We start from the raw sequence: 21,984 nt of genomic DNA on the forward strand, positions 1-21,984 counted from the left end.
TACAGCAAAGTGATTCAGTTATACATACACATACTTTTTTTATATATTCTTTTCATTATGGTTTGTCATAAGATATTGAATATGGTTCCCTGTGCTACACGGTAGGACCTCGTCGTTTCCATTCCATGTATAACAGCTCACGTCTGCTAACCCCAACTTCCGATTCCACCCTTCACCCAACCCCCTCCTTCTTGGCAACCACAAGTCTGTTCTCTATGTCTGTGAGTCTGCTTCTGTTTCGTACGTAGGTTCATTTGTGTCGTAGTTTAGATTCCACATATAAGTGATATCATATGGTATTTGTCTTTCTCCTTCTGACTTACTTCACTTGGTATGATAACCTCTAGTTGCATCCATGTTACTGAGAATGGCATTATTTCATTCTTTTTTATTCACCAACTGTCATTTAGAGGTTGAGAGCATTGGCTCTAGAAACAGACTGATTCTGTGACCTTAGAGGTGAGTCACTTTACATCGCCGACACTTTCATCATTTATAAAATGTGGATAATAATACCTACCTCCAGGGCTGAAGCAAGGATTAGATGAGATGCTATATGTAAAGTGCTTAGAAGGATGCTATTGTTATAATTTTAATAAATACAATGTCTCTTTCCAAACACATCTCTCCGGGGCCCTCTAGGGGAATTCCACTGTGTGAGCCCATGGATGATTTTGTAGCAGAAGACACAAAGCTTCCTGCCCTTACATCACTCTGCATGCTGGGATTTACCAGCAGAAACAACCAATCCCAACTGTTCACCCCAGTACACCCTTGTGAGGGAAGGTGCTCATCTAGTCACCTTCTCTGTCAAGTACTCTCTGAACCTCCAGACCTGGACCCTGAACTCCAGCCTCAGAGAGCAGCTCAACTAATCCCAAACAACTGCACCCCTTTCCTAGTCCAACTGTAGCCTCACTGGGGTCACAGGTGCCAGACGACAGGTGCATCCCTAGTCTTTCAAAGATATTATCCGAATGCTTTTGATGTCCCCAAACTATACAGAGTAATGAGAAGATGAAAAAGTTCTTTGTAACTCAGGCACAGACAACATCAAAGGGGAGAGAGAGAGAGAGAGAGAGAGAGATTAAGACTTCTAAAAGAAACGATTTTTCTCACAATGCGTTTTTCCTCGGATGTCAGTAATTATCCTCTTTGGGTTAGCAGACTATCATTTTGAAATCTGAGGAAATGTGATGATCTAGGTCTAGAAAAATTGTGTCTAAAAAGCAAGTTTAAATAAATAAAATAAAAAGCAAGTTATCAAAAAAAAAATTTCCCTCCTGAAGGGTTTCTCTACCACATAAGACTTTTTAGAATAGTAAAAGTACCTGATATTTATAAAGTCATTTATATATTATCATATTTAATTTTCATGACAACACTGGGAGGGATAATAGTCCCTCTTTACAGACTAGAGGGATAATAGACTAGAGGGAAGCAGTAAATGACATACCCGGGGTCCATAGCGAATTTACTGAAAGCCCAGGACTTTAACAAAGGGCTGTGACTCCAGAGTCAGTCTGCCTTTCTCTATGGAGAGGTCCTCACAAGATGGAAATTCATATCCTTGAATGTTTCCAACACAACATGTATTCTACTTTCCACTGAATAATTCACCCAGTTCCAAAGTCGGCCACTGATTAATGCCGGTAAAGACACCAACTTTTCACTCCATAAATAGTGTGAGGGAAAATGCTTACTCTCTCTAACGGTACAGACCAAAATGATGATTCACTTAGTTGAGTCAGAAGATTCCCAGATTTCAAATTCAATGCTTTGAAATACGAACTCCACTTTGGAATAAATCTAAAGAGACTTTGTGCATAAACAGAAAGGTTGCCTTGGCCCCCAAATGAGCTTTGCTGCTATGAACATTAATCCCTGGTGGCGGGATAGTGTTGATTTGAGGGAGTCACTTGTTGAGGCAGTAAGAAGGATGCCGAGCAGATTCTAATTAGAAAAACATTCTGGAGTCTAGCAGAGAAGAGCCCTGGCAGGAGAAACCTGGAGTGAGATTCAGATGAAGAAAGAGGCAAGTCTGGCAAAGAGGCAACTTGTGAATTTCACACACACTCTGAAGACACTTTAAGGAAATTCAAACTTTACCAGCTGGACTGAGATGAAAGGAATATCCCAGAGGCATCTGCTTATTTGAAACAATTCATTTCAGGAAGAAAGAGTTTTCAAAGAAATTCACTTAAGGGGTACTTTGGATCAACACCTATATGTTTAAAAAAAACCTCTAGGGGAATTCCACTCATGAGTCATGAGCAAGAAGAAGGTGGCTAAGAGAAATAAGGATTGTGATAGGCAAACATCATAAATACCATGATCCCCATCACCACCACCACCATCATCATCATCATGGCTAGCAGTTTCTGTACGTTTGCTGTGTACCAGGGATTCTTTCAAGGAATTTACATATTTAATTCATTTCTCTCTTTCTCAACAACCCTACGAGGAAGGTGTTATCATTATCTTCATTTTTTAGATTAAGAAATAGAGGCTCAGAGAGTTTAAGAAACTTGCCTCAAATCACACAGCTAATAAGTAGTGAGTCAGAAATTCAAATCCAGGTCCTCTGGGTTCTAAACCTATGTTATCCCAATCTTTATATTATTACAGATGGGCTGGTTGTTTTATCTTTGACTTTCCCCCCAAAAAATATATTTTCAAGGCTATGAGGAACTTTAATATAATAATGCCAACACATCTTCAAGTTGGTGGAAGATATTAGCAAAAGACCACTGAGACAAAGGCTGTTTCTCTCACAGCTAGGAGAGACACTCTTTAAGATGTATTGTATTTAAGATATATTCATGTCTTCTGTGAAATTTATGGACATTATAGCCTGTCACCATACAAGTATTTTCTCTTCCTTTGATCTGTATCATTTAGACTCACTCGAAATTAATCTATTAACTTAGAAGGTTCCTAAAATACCTCTAACACCATTCTTATGCATAGCTTCAACTGTAAAATTCCATTCAGGGATACTGTCTCATATGATTGCTTTGAATTCCAAAGCAGCCCACAGGGTGCTAGCTAATTTACAGTGAGCGAAAGTAAATTTAAACGTGACCATAGAAATGAGAAAGGCAGACTGGCCGAAGTATAGTCTCAAAATGTTCCCCTTCAAAGTTACTGAATGTCTGCTGACAACCCTTATGTTTCCTAAATGTACATAAATCCGTTTGGATAGAATGCTATGAGCCTCAGTTGGAGGACAGAGCAGAATCCTAAGAATACTTTCATCACCAATTAATGAAATGAAGTAATGTAACTAATTGTGACTACAACTTAAGGCTTCACAATGTGTGCCTGATTTCACTTTTATGAGAAGCTCTAAGGGTAAATAAGCAACATATTCTTAAAAGCAATGATAATATATGGCATTTTTATTTCAGCAGGCTCTTGGTTAAATGCCTCAATGAAGAAAGAGGATCAGACCTTCGCAGGAAAGGATGTGAATTCTTCTTTTGTATCTACCCAAAAGCAAGAGCAGAGTGGTGGTTGGGGAACTAACTAACATCTATGAAGAAATATACATATAACCATGTGCTCATGTGCATATATGTACATGTGTGGCTACACGTTACATACACACACATAAACACACAGAGTATCTATTTGCTCATGAGTGAACTTCTGTAGAATATAACTTTTAAAACAAAAGTCAGATCACGTTACTTCTCTACTTAAAATCTTCCAGTGGATTCCCATATGACCAGAGTAAAAGCCAATGTTCTTATAACTGCCTATAGGTCCTCTGACCTTCCAGTGTGGCGCTGGGGGCTTGTGAATGCTGACTCAGGAGAATCGATTGTGCTCCTCTCTTCCCAACTCTGTATTAATTAATGAGAAGTTGGTAGGTTGACCTGAGCCACAGTGAAGTATTTACATCATGCAAACCCTACAGATGAGAGTTAGGTTTTGTTAGAATGTCACCTCCTCAGGGAGGCCCTACCTGACTATATTCTATTTGATATTGGATCCCACTCTCTCACATCCCCACACCTCCCATTCTTTGTAGCACTTGGGACTTTCCGATAACATATATATATGTATGTGTATATATATATATTTTTTTCAAATATGGCTGAGCAGATGTTTTATTACACATCGCTTTAATGTATATGGGAGATTTAGCAGATCTGGTTAAAAAGTTTAAAGCCTTTGTAGAAATTATTAAATCTTGACGTGAGAAAAGTAACAGATTTTAAAAGCCAAGGCTTTTTGCATAATTCCACAACTTGGTGGTTAACCGATTTTTAACTCTAAAATTGAAAATCAATTCATATACCCATTAGAGCTGAGAGTGTTAAATTTAAAATGAGCATTTTTTTAAAAGTTTCATACAAAAGAATATATGAATTTTTGGTACATCTAAATTAACTTCACTTTTAAGAAAATCCATATTTTACACCTTTTTTATTTTGCCCTTTATCATATTTCTTGATTGTGTCAGTTACTGCAAGTTAAAAGCAATATAAAATCAAATATGGCTAATTCCAATTTTATTTTAAGTATATAAGTTGGGTTTTCTATATTTTGAAAATATAGAAATATATATCTCTATATTTTTTTTGTTTACTTACTCCTGGTCCTACACAGCTAACATGTAAGCTCCATCAGGGCAAGGATTTGTTTTGTTTACCTCTGTATTTGTAAGTTTATTTGTAACTTAATTGTGGACAAAGAAAGTAGCCTTCAGTTGTGGTGGAAGCTGGTGGTGTACGTGTTGAGATGGGGGTGGGGGTCTCCTGGTTTCTTGATATCAGATGAGGTAGGCACTTGTTATCTGTAAGACTAGATTACTTGTGACTAAAATATTTCACTTTTGCCCCTAAGAACAATACCAAATCAAAGTCCGCCCAATTGTACTCTAAAAGGGACAGGCTCACATAGGGACAAAGACCCATTCTTTCAGTCATTCAGGCAAAAAACATTTACCTAAAGCCTGCTATGCACAAGGTCCTCATCCAAGTGTTGGCAGTACCTCAGAGGACAAAATAGAAACAAACTTCTGCCTTCATGGAGCTTACATTCTACCAGGAGAAGGCATACGAAAAACGAATACATATATATTATGTTAAGCATGTGTAAGTGCATTGAAAAAACAATAAGGCAGGGAAGGGATAAATTAGGGATAGAGAATATTAGGTGGGGTGGAAGAGGCTACTCCTTAAGGTGCGGTTATCAGGGAAGGTGCTTCTGAGGAGGGGATACTTGAGTTGAGACCCGAGAAAGAACATTCCAAATGGAAGAAATAGCAAGTATGTTTTGATTATCTATTGATGCATAAAGAAATAGTCCATGTCTTAAAACATTAGCCTATTATTATCTCTTATAGTTCTATGGCTTGACTGGGCTCAGCTGGGCAGTTCTTGCTGGAGGTTCCTAGTGTGGCTGTATCAGAGAGAGGCTGCAGCTGGAGTCATTTGAAGGCTCGACTGTGCTGGACGTCCAAGACAACTTCATTGCCAAGTCTAGTGCCTTGATAGGTAAGGCTGGAAGGCTGGATTCAGCTGGGACAGGAGACCAAAGTATATGTAGCTTCTCCAGTATGGTGGTCTCAGGGTATTTGGACTTCATACATGATATAACTCAAAGCTCCAAGAGTGCCTATTCCAAGAGACAAGTGGATTTGCCAGTTTCTCAAGGCCTGGGCCCCAACACTGGAACAGCATCACTTCCATCATGTTCTACTGGTCAAATCAGCTACAGAGCCCTCCCAATAGGAGGGGGCATAGAACCCCCCTCTCCCTTCCCATAGGAGGGGTGTCAAAGAACATCTAGCCATCATTTTTTTTAACTTTTAAAAAATTGAAGTATAGCTAATTTACAACGTTGTGTTAGTTTCAGGTGTATAGCAAAGTGATTCAGATATATATATATATATATATATATATATATATATATATATATTCTTTTTCAGATTCTTTTCCATTATAGGTTATTACAAGATATTGAGTAGAGTTCCCTGTGCTATACAGTAGGACCTTGTTGTTTATCTATTTTATATATAGTAGTGTGTATGTTAATCCCAACCTCCTAATTTATCTCTCCCCCCACATTTCTCCTTTGGTAACCATAAATTTGTTTTTGAAGTCTGTGAGTCTGTTTCTGTTTTGTAAGTAAGTTCAATTGTATCGTTGTTTTAGATTCTGTATGTGGCCATTTTTAATGTTTCAAAGTGAAAAAGCCCTGGAATAGGAATAAACTTGACACACTAGAAGCCAGAGTGCCTGGACTAGAGTGGGCTGGGTCAGGAGGTTGGAAGGGGCTATCACCTAGGTACTTGTAGGCCATAATAAAAATTTAGTTTCATTCATTCTTCTAATTTATTTTTTATCGCTTTTTTTCTCTCTCAGGGGTCTACAGTCAAGAAACCAGCCTGGATATATAGACAAGATGTCAAGAATGATCTGGGAGAGGGCTTCCCTGGTGGCACAGTGATTGAGAGCCCGCCTGCGATGCAGGGGACGCGGGTTCGTGCCCCGGTCCGGGAAGACCCCACATGCCGCGGAGCGGCTGGGCCCGTGAGCCATGGCCGCTGAGCCTGCGCGTCCGGAGCCTGTGCTCCGCAACGGGAGAGGCCACAGCAGTGAGAGGCCCGCTTACCACACACACAAAAAAGGAATGATCTGGGAGAAATGCCTGTAAGTAACAATGGAGAAATATGAGGTCCCTAAAATAGCAGCAGCACAACTACACTGGCCTTAGAAAGAGAGGTAGCAGCTCAAAATAACGTGTTGTTTTTAGATAGACTCTCATCCTTTCTAATCCAAAGGATCAATGTCATTAGGTATCATAATGACCCCCTTCAACTGCCAAAACATCTACTCTACATAGCTCACCCTTAAATATATTGTTTTATCTTCTCTTTTCTGCCTAAGCATGAAGTTGTACATAAAGCAATGCTTCTTCTAACTATATTATGTTTACAGTTTGCAGTGGGAAAATGAAATGAATGTGAGATACGTGTATGGCTGTCTACTCTCACATTTATCTGATATAACAGAGTTCCAGCAGTCTTACCAGAATGAGCAGCTTTAATACTTTTAAAAATTCCTGGATTAAGAATGAAATGAGATGGTTCAATGTCTCTCAATAGCCCTTTATTTAACCAAATGGAAAGTTCATGTCGGTGGCCTCCGTGGGCTCCTAATGCCACTAGGAGATCAGGTGGTTCTCAGGAGGTCAAATGGGGATAAAAAAAATTAGCAGTGAGGCATAAGACAGTAGCAAGGTAGTATTAGGGGGCAAGAACCTGAGCAGAAAGAAGAGGGTTGAGTCCACAGTTCAATTCTCAGCACCCTTACCCTTTTCCTTGTTTTTCTTGAGACTTCCCCCAACTCTTATGTACGATTTCTGTGTCAGTCAGCAGCTCAGCTGAGGGACCAAGTACACAAACTCTGGAGTGAGGTGGATCAGAGTTGGAGTCCTCACTCCATCACTTACCAACTGAGGGATCTTGAGCAAATCACCCAAATACCTTGTGTTTCAGTGCCCTCATTTGTAAATAAGAGATAATAACGGCCATCAAGCTTTTCTGAGGATTGAGATAATGCATATCAGATGCTTACACGGGTGCTTTGCACATATTGAAATCTCAAACGGTGTTGGCTATTGTTGTTGCTATTAAATTCAATTTTGAACTGAGTTTCCAGGAACCACAATGCACATGTGTGTTTGGTTCACTGTGAGAGCCTGAACTATAGGTGATTATGAATTGTGATTTTTTTTTCTTGGTTTGCACATGACTAGATGCTGTCTGTAGCAGCTGCCCTTAACATTTGCCAATTTAAAAAAGAGGAAGCAGTAAATGTCAGAAGTAAAAGGCTCCAGGTCACTTTGCAGTCCTTTTGCTCAGAGTTTTGCACGGAGCATGTGCGCTAAAAGATGAAATGAATAAATAAACATCTTCCACTGAACTATAGCCTTATCTTCTCTACAACTCATTACTTGTGGGAACCTTCCTTAACTATATTTTAAGCCAATAATCTTTTATAACACTTTGGGCCAGTTCTGTGGTTTCTCCAGTGTCAGCCATAAACAGGGACAATTTAAAAACTTTATTAAAATAATATTAAGGTAATGCCATCATACAAAAAGTCTTTATGCTCTCCACGAAGTTAGTCCGTTACATTTATTTAGCAATGTCCTTCAAGGTTTTGAGAAGTGTCCAAAGCACTCTCTGGCAGTATCTCTGACCATCTCGACCTCGTTTAATTCCAACTTGCTCGCTGCCTTATGCATGAAAATCTCAGGGACATGGCATTTTCCTGGGCACCTAGGAGTTTTTGGTTTTTTTTTTTTTTTTTTTTTTTTTTTTTTGCGGTACGCGTCCTCTCACTGTTGTGGCCTCTCCCGTTGCGGAGCACAGGCTCTGGACGCACAGGCTCAGCGGCCATGGCTCACGGGCCTAGCCGCTCCGTGGCATGTGGGATCTTCCCGGACCGGGGCATGAACCTGTGTCCCCTGCATCGGCAGGCGGACTCTCAACCACTGCGCCACCAGGGAAGCCCCCTAGGAGACTTTTTAAAAAGGGATTCCAAGCTGGTTTGCCCTTAAGAGGCAACAGGCACATAAGGAATTTCACTCTTTGTTTACTTCCAAGTTCTTTGTGATGCCATATATTTGGAGTTGCTAGAATAAGTAAAATTAATCTATGCCATAATGTAGGGCTTATGTTATAAGATCTAGACATATGTTTTAGACAGGTTGTTAAAAAACTGAAGATGGATTAGAAACATTTGCAAAAATCCATAGCATCTGCTAACTTTCTACGCCTCTGCTGTCCCGTACAGTAGCCACTAGCCATATGTGGCTATAAAGTGCTTAGTATGGGGCAAGTCCAAATTAAGATGTGCTATAAGTATAAAATACATACCAAATTTCAAAAGCTTAATACAAAACAAGAATGTAAAATATCTTATTAAATAATGTTTTATATTGACTACAAGTTCAGATAATAATATTTTGGATATCCTGGATTAAATAAAATATATTCTTAAAATTAATTTCACCTCTTTCTTTTTACTTTTCAATATGGTTACTAGAAAACTTTAAATGGCATATGTGGCACATCTTATATTTCTACCGGAGAGTGCTGCTTTAAGCTATTTTAATGAGTAGTCCAGATTTCACATATTTGTCAAAAGGGGGAAAATTAATGCATTTTGACTCTCTGAACTTAGGTTATTTAGGGATTAGTAAACTCTGACATGCCCACTGTCTCCTGACAGCTCTACAAGACCATCAGCACTTAGTAACCCAAAGGAAAGCCACTTAGTAACCCAAAGGAAAGGGTCTCAATTGGGCCAAATAATAACCATGGTCCCATATGCCAGGATCTGAAGAGTGGAGCGGAAGGAAACTTAGAAGGTAACACAACTAAAAAAGATGCATCCAAATGCTGATGTCCTAGCCTATTAGTAATACGGGAAATAAATAAAGAAGAGAAGACTGGATTTTAAAGTGAGAGAAGTTATATTTCAGAGTGTTAAGGAGCCCACGAAAATATTTTCAGGATGAGTTTATTGGCCTGGTTCTCTTTTGAAAAGAATTTGTAAAGCTTTATCCTATCTGGTGTCTCACCATTTAAATTTTTACTTGGTAGTAAGGCTCCTCAGAGCCTATTAGAAAAGTTTGTTTTCAAAAGGAAAGGAAACAAGCTCTATCAAAACATCATTAGTATCTTCAGTGTGTCACAGCAGGCTTCTTGGTGAAAATAATGTTAGTGTCTTCTGTTCTCTTTCTCTTTAAAATCTTAAAGCACTCAGCAGGACAGGTACAAATGTCCATCTTTTGCAAATGGAGAAATCAAGGTACAAAAGCATAAATAACATGGCCAAGGTCACCAAAAAAGTCAATGATGAAGTGTGTGTGTGCGCGTGTGTGTGTGTCTGTAGCAGACACTGCGAAAATTCTGTGGCCCAGTAATACCAGGATAAGAGTCTTTGAGGGTTTGCATTCAAACAGCTGCTTTGGGATCTAGACTGTCTACACTCAAAGGGTCAAAGCTCAGTCACTAAGCCTGGCTGGAAGCAGTTTGGTTATTGTTAATAGATATGTCACCCAGGAGACTGCTGCCTAGGCAGGTGAGAATCACTGATATCTGCTGGAAACACTGGGCCTAACCTCTTCTCATAGACCATAAACTATCAAAAGTAGAGTCTGTGCGTAGAAAACAAACTTGTCGTTACCTAAGGGGAAAGGGGTGGAGAGGGATAAATTAGGAGTTTGGGATTAGCAAATACACATTACTATATACAAAATAGATAACCAACAAGGTCCTACTGTATAGCACAGGAAACTATATTCAATATCTTGTTATAAACTATAATGGAAAAGAATATGAAAAAACGTAGAGACATTTTTCTAATTGCATTTTTTAAAATAAAAATGAGAGGAGCTCTTCATAAAAAGTTCAAGCAGTACTCAAAAATACAATGAAGAAGGCAACAAATTACCTCAAATCGTACCATTCAGGTTAAAAAAAATAGGGCTTCTCTGGTGGCACAGTTGGTTGAGAGTCCGCCTGCTGATGCAGGGGACACGGGTTCGTGCCTCGGTCCGGGAGGATCCCACGTGCTGTGGAGCGGCTGGGCCCGTGAGCCATGGCCGCTGAGCCTGCGCGTCCAAAGCCTGTGCTCCGCAACGGGAGAGGCCACAACAGTGAGAGGCCCACGTACCACAAAGAAAGAAAAAAGAAAAACCTATAACATTACATTCCAGACTTCTGTGTAAGCATCTACAATATAGAAAGATGGCTGGCTGGCTGGCTGGCTGGCTGGATGGTTGACATGGATGGACAAGCGAACGAATGGATGACAGAGAAAGAGGAAGGAAACAAAAAAGGAAGAAAGGAAGGAGGAAAGAAAGGGCAAAGAAAGAAATACGAGTATCTGAGATTCAAATCATATTTGTTGTTTTCACTGACATAAATGTACTTACATTTAATGGAAGAAACGTAAACTGAAGGAACTGAAGGAAGAGCTAAACTTCAAATAAATGTTGCATAACCCAAGAAAAAGAGCCCTGTAGCATAAAGTCAAAAGATCATAAAAATTATTAAGAGATTTGAGCCTTTGTTTTTTTATTAGCTACAAGTATCATTTTGGTATATACTGATTTCATGCTATGAAGGAAGATTTCAGTAGCCCTCACCTTTCTTATACCTCTTCCCTTCTCACCTTCTCCACATTCTGATTTTATAGATTATATATATATTTTTACCATATAAAGGCTTTTCTAAAAAAAGATCTGTAGTACATTCTTTACTAGAGTCGTAATTCTTCCAATTCTTTGTTTAAATCTTTATTGAAACGTATTTAATGTTTAGTGCCAATTTCATCCAAGCTGATCCATTATTCCTGAGTTCTTTATTTGGAATCATCATTTGATGATACCTTGAAGTGGAGTGATGCTAGGACAAAATTTTAAATTGTGTGCCATTAGCTTAGTGGGCAGGATGCAGGTGCCCAGAAAAGAAATGGCACAGGATTGAAAGGTAGAGAAAGTGGTAAAGCATTGCAAAACTGTCGCCTGGATGATTGGGAAAGGCAGACCAAGTACTTACCAACCTTGAAGCTCTAAGAGAAACTGTTGGAGTTGTTAGTGATTTGGTTTTTTTTTTTTGCGGTACGCGGGCCTCTCACTGTTGTGGCCTCTCCCGTTGCGGAGCACAGGCTCCGGACGCACAGGCCCAGTGGCCATGGCTCACTGGCCCAGCCGCTCCACGGCATGTGGGATCTTCCCGGACCGAGGCACGAACCCGCGTCCGCTGCATCAGCAGACGGACTCTCAACCACTGCGCCACCAGGAAAGCCCTGTTAGTGATTTTTTACTTTGTAACATGTTTGCTTTCAGCAATGGTGTAGCTCTGGGATTGAAGAGCCAGGATTGGAAACCCTTTCTTGTCATCAATTCTCAAATTTTATGATCTATGGCTGCTGTCTTTTCCTGGTTTAATTGTGCCATGGGATTTTTTTTTGGCTTTATTTTAGTTAGTCACTTTTCCTTTTCTGTTGTTATTTCTTTCCATATTAAAAGAAAAATCTTTGATCCCACAAATCTCACACCGACTTCACCCCAAATTGTCTCAAATTCAATAACTTAGCCCTGTGCCCTGCACAGCAGTCACCTATATTAGATGTGCATTACATGTTAGACAATTTGAATAGAGTGTAGAAGCTTAACAGTAACCGATTGGCAAAGTATCCACCATATTACAGAATGTTCTTGTCACAGAATATTAAAATCGTATCTACAGAGAACTTTTAATGGCATTAGAAAATACTTGTGAAATATTTATAAGTGAAAGTATAAAAAAAAAGAATCCAAGAAAGTCAAATATAAACGAAATATGTTGTGTGTGTGTGGTGCATAATCTTAAAGTACAAATAACTGTAAATTACAAAATGTGATCAAGAATGTGAGGAGGAGGGCTTCCCTGGTGGCGCAGTGGTTGAGAGTCCGCCTGCCGATGCAGGGGACGCGGGTTCGTGCCCCGGTCCGGGAAGATCCCACATGCCGCGGAGCGGCTGGGCCCGTGAGCCATGGCCGCTGAGCCTGCGCGTCCGGAGCCTGTGCTCCGCAAGGGGAGAGGCCACAACAGTGAGAGGCCCGCGTATGGCAAAAAAAAAAAAAAAACTAAAAAAAAAAAAAAAAATTAAAAAAAAAAAAAAAGAATGTGAGGAGGAGACAGGACTTGGGAAGGAGTCAGTGGAATAACTGGAGTCAATTGCAGAACATTTTAGGGAAAGGTGGATCTTTAACAGGGTTTTTCCAAGAAGTGAGAGGGTAAGTTTGGCAGGAAGGAAGGGGGGCAAGCTAGGTGCTGGGGCTCGGAAGGAAATGACAGAAACCCTCCCATCCAGAGGACAGCGAGCTCTTCAATGTGTATTCTTGGCGCCTCAGTTCATGCTCTGACTCCATCACTTCCTGCCATATGCAATTAATTTCTTTAGCCTTTATATTCTTACCTGTTAAATGGGAACAAAACTTCTAGTTCACAGCCAAATAACTTCCAGTTATTTGGGACTCACGTTTGTGAGGTCCAAACAAGACATAAGTGTGAAAGAACTTGGAAGTTCTAGATGTCCATACCAGAGTAACGTTACCATTGTTATTATTTACTGGTTGTAGCAGAGGCCAATAGAAAGGCATGGGCTCTGTGAGGGTGTGGCAAGGTAGGCTAACACATTTTAGGTCATCTTGTACTTCCTTCCAATCCCTACACGCTGCTGAAGCTTTCACCTGTTACATGATCACCTTTATTAGTCACCATCCTCTGATGAGCTGGGCCCATGTCGTTGCATCTCCTTTGGACTACTTGGCCATACCCCATGATGACATCGTATAGATGTCATATAAAATTTCACACAGAATTTAAGCTACAGGCTTGTTTCCTTTCATGAATTTCACCATCATAACTGAACTCTATACATCCTCTACCCTCCACCTCCAGTATAATTTAAAACTAACTCTGTTACCCCCAACTCTAGTTTTTGTTAAGTTTATCCAGATGTGTGTGCGTGTGTATTTGTACACAGAGAATATGTTTACTGATTTTATCATATTTTATATTCTAAAAGGAAACTTTGAAGGCTTAGAATAAGTTCATCTCATATCCCCGAATATTGCTCCACATCCAGCCATTGAAAGCATCGTTTTCAGCAAATTATTACATGCCGAAAATCTGTCTGTATTTTCTAAAGAACACAAATGAGTACTTTGGTTTCCAGAATAACTAACACAAGCTTCAGAATGATCACTAAACAAATGGGTTTCACTTGCTGAAGAGGAAATGACTATTCTACCATCTGGGGGGAAAAATCTCCCATGATGATAAGACATATGTTTCCAACAAATAAATGAAATGGAATGGGGGTGGGTGTGGAAGAGAAGGTTCAGGAAGCCCATCTCAGCTCGGGCAGACTCTCGGAACCAGTGAGCTCTGTGTGGCATGTGTGACGTTCATGTGAAAGGGGCAGCTGTTCCTGGATGAAATACAAGATTTTGTCTAACCTGTTTCTGGATTCTTCTGTCATCGTGAGAGAAGCAAGTACACCCCGGACTTTGATCCAGGCTTCTCTGGATTAATAGGATTGGAGGAAGAGGCATGCAGAAGGGGATACTAAGAGTCTGAAGAGGACTGGGCACTCCCCGTCTGCTGATTTCTGGGAGATGCTGAGGTCCTGCATCATAGGATAGTTTACATTCGCCAAATGCAATTAAAATTTGAATATTTTCTTTTTCAACATTTCGCCTCTACTTTTGTTGCTGTTCCCCAACACTGAGAGACAGTGATCTCTTCCAAGCAGATCACTCAACTGGTCTTATCATTAGAGATCTTATTTCCGCTGTACGCTTTTTTTTTTTTTTTTTTTGCGGTACGCGGGTCTCTCACTGCTGTGGCCTCTCCCGTTGCGGAGCACAAGCTCCAGACGCGCAGGCTCAGCGGCCATGGCTCACGGGCCCAGCCGCTCCGCGGCATGGGGGATCTTCCCGGACCGGGGCACGAACCCGCGTCCCCTGCTTTGGCAGGTGGACTCTCAACCACTGCGCCACCAGGGAAGCCCCGCTGTATGCTTTTATGTGCTTTTTTTTTTCCTGTATTTTCCACTGGCTTTCAGAGTTCTCACCAAACTGAGGGGCTCTGCCATATGGCGCCTGTTCCATGAGGTTGTTTGTGCAATAGCAGTTGTAGCAACAAGTAGTAGGCAATATATTTGAGAGATGGCTCCTCATCCATAGGCCTCTTCAAGCCCTGAGGTTGACCACATACAACACAAAAGGGACTTTGACAGTGAGCTTGGCTTCTGCTCATTGGGAAGTAAGACCAGAGCATTTTTCTTTTTTTCTCAGTTTCTCCCCACAGCTGAAATTTGGAAATGATGATCAGTGTGAAGTTGGGCTCTTAAATTTAAGTCACGCTACATCTTTACATTCACCAAACTCCTAACAGTTTAAGCTTTTGGGCCTAAAGCAGTTTCATGCATACTTTAACTAGACACTAGTTCCAAATTTCAGACTTATAAAAGCTTCTGAGACAGAGGAACTCTATTTGCCAATAGCCTAAATTGTACCAAACTTCAGGATTTTCTTCAACTCCTTCCAAGTAACCCAAAAGAACAAAAAACAAGCAACAAGAAAACGACCACACATGTGAACATGCAAACACACACACACACTCTCTCTCTCTCTCTCTCTCACACACACACACACACACATAATGAAGGAGGAGGGGGCACAAATTAAAATATAGCAAGATCCCTTAAGAAGTTTATATTTTTTATCTTTTTCTTTTTAATTATGAGATAGTCCCTAAAATGGAACATTTTTCACAAGTCACTTTCAAGGCATGTAAACAGCTGCCTTCTAAACTATCCTAGCAGAAATTAGCATGATGATTTGTGAAACAGATTAAAAACTTCCGTAGATGTTTCACGATACACGAAGGACTGCATCACTGATTTGAGAAGTGCAGAAAACACCTTCTAACTTATATAGATTTGAGCTGAAGCGATCACTTTTCCCACTGATAATTAAATCCCAATATAGCTCAGTACCACGTCTTTGAATCACAAACAAGGTTTTGGAAAATCACATTTTAGCGACATAAGACAGATCTACTGTAGTACTAAAAATGAATGCCACTCAGTAGATAGAAACATTTCTGGCAGATCAGAGGCAGACAGCAAAACGCCCTGCACATCACAGCACACCAGGGGTTGATGCATGCTTGTTATGGGCCCAGCATGAGCACATCCCATCTGTCAACAGACCATTTCTTCCAGAACTATCAGAGAACTGGTGATACTGGGAGTCCTGCTTTCTTGGGAAACACACCCTTCCTTTGGATAGTTAGCCTATCATGGGCTGCTGTAGCACCGCCCTGCCCCCTTTTGTGAGTAGCTCCATTTCACCAGTTTCAATTCCAACCATCATATCCAAATTCCCTAGCTTACTGTTATTAAGGCTGCATGTAAAACACTGTCTTCTTTTAGCGACCATGTAAAAAATTGAAAAAAACAGTCCTTGAGCAGGCTGATTTGAATTGCAGGATCTGACAATATGAGAAGTAACACACTTGATACTCTTGATATGCTCAGCCTTTGGGTCGAGAAATACATGCAGGTCCGCTGAAGAAACAAGGCATAAATATACTAGATATTTGCATGAACCACTTGGGAACAGTATTTGCACTTGGGAACAGTAGTTATTGATATAGGTAATAGAGAGTAATGTCCAAATGGCCAAAGTACTGCCTACCATGACAGAGAAGACAACTTTTTGAACTACATTCTTCGGCATGTAGAGTTATCAAGAGTTCTGCTCAATAATCCCAGAAATGGATGGAGTAATCTGAGATGCTTTTTACAGGTTCAAAATAATAAAAATGACATATAAGCAAAGACATGGAGGTGATGATGGTGGAGAACAAATACTTAGTTTGGGGAGGACTTCTTAGCTCTAAGGGCTTTATTATTATTTATCATCGTGTAGCGCTTCACTGGATACAGCCACAAGGAGGTCAAATTAGCACCCTTATCAAGACTGAAAAAAACCTTTGTTTCATAAATTCATTAGTGTTTCAATCGTGTCAGGATGAGAATTAATTAGAGAGTAAGTAAGTATATCAGACACGTACAGCAGAAGTCAGAAAATAGCAATACAGGAACATGAAAATCTAGGTACCAAAAGAATATTTTAGAGTGATTTTCTCTAGACAGGATTATTGGAGGGGTTTTTTAATTGTTTTTCTCTACCACATTTTCTTATTATATTTTTACAGTAAACATGCTTTCCTTTTGTAATAATTCAAAAGCAGTAACATTTATTTTGAATTTCGTACAAAGCAATGTCGGCATATATATTTATTCTGTATCAAGTCAGAGATACCTGCTTAATTACATTTTCTTAGCTGCACGTGGGTTATACGAAATAGCTTAAGAAAGCAGCATTATTCGGTCATCACTCTGAGAAATTCAAGTATTACATCGTTTCCACAGTTGATAACTATGAGCCATCTCTTTCAAACAAGGACCATAATGTCGGCCATAAGATTTCCAGATAAACAAAGCGTCCTGAACTTAGCTCCTGACTGCCAAGAAACCCTGCCCACACACGGACAGAAAAGTGAATATAATTTCTAGTCATCTCCTTTGTCGGGAGAAACCTAAAAGAGATCGTAGTGTTCTGGGAATTCAGTCTCTGCAAGTCTTAAAGGTTAGGACAAGAAAGACAGAAGAAATCAGTCAAGATGAGCTACATATAAAAGCAAGGAACGCAATGAAGAATGTTTACTAAGTGCTGCCGATGGATGTTCAACAAATCACTCTATCACCATGCTACTTTTTCATTTCTAATTCATGTGTCTCTTTTTCCACTAGACAAATAGGGAAGCAAGGTGAAAAGGCTCATAAAACAAAATCTGAACATCAACATCTATGTGTAAATGTTACCCGCATTATACCAAATCAGATAGATGTTTATTTCCTGTTTTATTAAACGATTGACAATGTACAGTCTATTATTTGTCCTTCTTGATATCATCACCCACAAATAATATCCAGGTGTCAACACTGTTATGTATATCAAAACTGACTGTTGCGAGTTCTTCTGTCTCCTAAGGGGATGATTTCTTCTGGTGAGGAACTTGGCTCTATACTGCTCGCTTCCACTTACGGAGGCAAGTGAGGGAGAGAGAGGAAAGACTGAAATTCAAAACCTCTGCCAGTCCTTCCGTGGGACTACAGAGTGGGGTCCAGGGTAGGTGAGTCTTTGCCTGTCAGAGAACATCAGTGACATTGTGGACCAAGAAAATGATGCTGGGAAAACAAGGAGCAGGGAGATGCCAGAAGAGTCTAAAGGCAGAAACATAGTGGGAGACTGGAAACCACAGAGAAATGTGGCCAGTGAGAAATCCCCAGGGGCACACTGTTTGAAGAGCTTATTAGAATCAGAACGTCCAGTATTCAATTCTAAGTTGTTTATGTTTTTGCAATTGAACCCCTTACCCACACTGTTCAAAACTTCAGTCAATTTTGCTGTACCCAAATGCTTGGGGTGGTCCGAAGAAAATCAAGAGAAAGAGATGAATTTGAACCCAGGTTGACATAGAACAAAGGAAAGAAGAGAGTCACTGGCCATGAATCTGAATGAGCATAAGTATCATGGAAGCAAGAACCATGAGCTACAAATGATCATGGGAATTGAAACCCAGTAAACTCACAGGAATTTGGGGGAGATCAATGGAGCTTCCCCATGAAAGATGGAATTTGAGACTTGACTTACTTTTATGTAAATCTCTAAGAGAGTGAGTTTAGCCTATATACAGGACATAATGACTAAATTTCAAAATATTACGTTAGACATGTTGCAAATACTCTATAATGTGAAGTCTAGGGCAGCATTAGTAAAACTATACACAGGTTTTTGTATCACATGAAAGAGCCCGTTATTTTAATAGAGGTATTTAATAAATCAATCACAAATGTTTTTTCTCTATTGGTTTTGTTAAACTTTTCACCAAATGGGCGATACCACTTCATCAATAACCTTCCCAAATAGGTTTAGAATTCTCCTTTGATAACAGTAAAAAAAAAAAAATTCTCAGAATGGTTGAAATATACTTATAAAATACATATGCATCATTCAAGGATGAAGGAGATTGTCTGAGGGGAGGATCTGGAATTCATATATGGAAAACACCCATAGAGAAATCTTCAAATCCTTCAAAGGCTGGTCCAGGCTTACCTTTACATGGTAAATCAGACGCTCTACTTCATTCACTTTGTAGGTCTCCAATCCTAGCTCCTTGGATAATCTTAAGATGCGATTCTGAGTTGGGCCAACATAAGATCCTCCAAGGTCCACATATTTAACTTTTTGGTTCTGTTTTCCCATGGAAAAAAAATAAAAATAAATATATGTAAAAATGTTATTTGTAAGATTAAAAAAAAAGACAGCCCTGAAATAAGCAAATTGTCATTTCATAGGTTCTAGACACACGTTGAGGTGTATCCATAGAAACCTGGATTCTGTTAGCAACTCTACTTCAGTCATGCAACTTAACAGTTATAGAATCATTCCTTAATGTAAAGCAAAACTGATTGACCTTGAAATAGGCAAGAGACTTCTGAACTCCATCATTCTCAATACATACCACAACGTGCTTTGTGTTTTAGTGGCTTAGATTCGTAAGCTGTGAATTATTGATGAATTTCTCTTTACTTAGCATTTCAGGCTAATTTTGAGGCACCTAATGCTAGAGGAAAAGCGAGAAAGGAGATGACCACTTCTTTTCCTTTTTTTTTTCATTGAAGTATAGTTGATTTACAATGTTTCAGGTGTGTAGCAAAGTGATTCAGTTTTATATATATATATATGTATATATGTGTATATATACATATATATATTCTTTTCCAGATTCCTTTCCATTATAGGTTATTACAAAATGTTTAATATAGTTCCCTGTGCTATACAGTAGGTTCTTGTTGGTTATCTATGTTATATATGGTAGCGTGTATCTGTTAATCCCAAACTCCTAATTTATCCCTCCCCCCTCTATCTCCTTTGGTAACCATGAATTTGTCTTCTATGTTTGTGAGTCTATTTCTGTTCTGTAAGTTCATTTGTATCATTGTTTTAAGATTCTACATATAAGTGATATCACAGGATATTTGTCTTTCTTTGTGTGACTTTCTTCACTTAGTATGATAAACTGTAAGTCCATCCAGGAAATGACCACTTTCTTTGTGGTTTGCTCATCCAGACATTTGAAAGACAGCATTAGGGAATATTTGGTCCTAATTCAAACCTTTGAAACTGCTCTTATGTTCAGTAGGAAGTTTTCTATATGGTTATGAATTAGCTTCACTTGAAACAACTAAGGACCAACCTTTGAAAAAGAGTGACTAGAAAAACTTCCTATGTTTGAACATGTCCAAACGTAACTGGATTCCTAATAGTCAGGGACACCAGATCAGGTCCTCCTCTTCTGTTTTTGTCTGTTTGTTGACTATATAGTTCTCTGACTAAGAAAAAAGGGAACATACATTTCACAGGGCAGTGGTCTTTGTTTTATTCACTAATGTATTTCAAACACCGAATTATTGTTGCAATCATTTATTGGGCAAGTGCCAAGTATCATGACGTGAGAAAAGGGACAGAAGAAAAGGGTTGAAAAGGAAGCAAATTGAGAGGCTGTGGAGAGTAATTTTCACTCTCTTAAAAAGAGTCAAATGAAGTTCAAGACCTTCAGAAAGAAACAAGAAACTCAGCTTCAGTGTCACGTTTCTCCAGCCCATCATTATTGTCTTACCCTGATGGTGTAAGTCCTGCCTCCCACACGGTCCCGGGCTTCCAGAACAATCACATTCAGGCCAGAGTCATGCAGGAGTTTGGCTGCTGTCATACCTAGGAGAAAATACAAGAAAAAATCAGAATCAAACACTTTACAGGGACTCCAGATCAGCTCCTCATGTTAACAGCCAATGAGAAAAGCCCATGTTAGCTCATACACATGGCTTATCATCACGCTCAAGTTATTCAACTTACAGGTGGCTAGGGTTTCTCAATAGAGATCCAGAGTCCAAGTCTGGGAAACCAACTGCTATTTCTAGAAAGAATAAAAGGGATTTCATTTTTGGTAAAGGTCTCAAATCTTAAAAACTTCTTTGGGGCTTCCCTGGTGGCGCAGTGGTTGAGAGTCTGCCTGCCGATGCGGGGGACGCGGGTTAGTGCCCTGGTCCGGGAGGATCCCGCGTGCCGCGGAGTGGCTGGGCCCGTGAGCCATGGCCGCTGAGCCTGCGCGTCCGGAGCCTGTGCTCCGCAACGGGAGAGGCCCGTGTACCGCAACAAAACAAAACAAAACAAAAACAAAAAAACTTCTTTGGTCACTATATCAAAATGTCTATCTTTAAAGACTAAATTACATGATTATGTGACTGACAACATGAAAGAAAACACAAAGCCACACAAAAGAGAAATGTATAAGCCCCAGCAGACACAGGACGAAATGGAGCCACTGACTTCATTCTCAAGGCAAATCTGAAAATCCGGTAAATTGGGGAGTGGGGGGTGTGGGGCCTTTAGGGACTTTCCACCCCCTCACTTGTTCCCGTAAACCAATTCTTCTCCCTATCGTGCGCCACTCCTTCTCCCTATCGAAACCAATTCTTCTCCCTATCGTGCGCCACTCCTTCTCCCTATCGAAACCAATTCTTGGAGTTTTTCAGTTGACGGGGACTTGCCAGACAGCGGGTAATTTTCCAGTTGCCCGTAACAGGTATACGCCCTAACCGCCACAATGAACAGACAACTATAACGGCCAGAAGGTGGGACAAAAGTTCCTAAGCCAATGAATTCAAAAGTCACCACATTTACCCAATCATTGTGAGAATATACCCGCCCTATGAGTAAATAAACCTATAAAAAGTATGTGATTCCGCTTTTAGGGGTTCCCCATCGGCCTCCTGCGTGAGGTTCAGGGAACCCCGGTGCATCGGCTCCTAATAAACCTCTTGCGTGTTGCAGCGGCTCTCGACTCTTGGCGGTTCTTGGGCGAGTTGGAATCCCTCGTAGACCGTTTGGGTCTAACAGGTGTAGAGTCTGCCTTCAAAACATGTGAAAGGACCTAAGCTTTACTATTAAAACCGAACTTTTAGAAGTTGATGTAAAGTTTCAAAACCAAGGACATAAGATTCAACCCACTTAATTGTCCTAATTCCCCATATGATCCATCACTGAAGAATGAAATGACTCCATTCATTCATTCATTTAATTATTAATGTCGTCAAAAATACTTATTGTATGCCGACTACATTTCCACCATCATGAGTTCAACTTAAAAAAGAAAAAAGTTTTATTGAGGTACATTTACATACAATAAACCTTACCCAATGAGTTCAGTGAGTTTTGATAAAGTATAAAGCTTAGCGTAGAGTTCGAATATGTAGTTTTTGG

At 39.9% G+C, this 21,984-nt stretch overlaps 1 protein-coding gene across 1 annotated transcript in view; it reads right to left on the reverse strand.

The window, feature by feature from the left end:
• The window catches only part of MAOB (monoamine oxidase B), a 113,800-nt gene that overhangs the window by 48,634 nt on the left and 43,182 nt on the right, over positions 1-21,984 (reverse strand). Inside the window, exons 2-3 of the mRNA XM_065901093.1 lie at positions 20,342-20,436; positions 18,775-18,912 (exon numbers count right to left, since the gene is read on the reverse strand). Coding sequence (XP_065757165.1) covers positions 18,775-18,912; positions 20,342-20,436 — 233 coding nt within the window. The remainder of the gene's footprint in view (positions 1-18,774; positions 18,913-20,341; positions 20,437-21,984) is intronic.

This window comes from Phocoena phocoena, chromosome X, assembly GCF_963924675.1.
Source record: "Phocoena phocoena chromosome X, mPhoPho1.1, whole genome shotgun sequence".
Taxonomy (NCBI): Eukaryota; Metazoa; Chordata; class Mammalia; order Artiodactyla; family Phocoenidae; genus Phocoena; species Phocoena phocoena.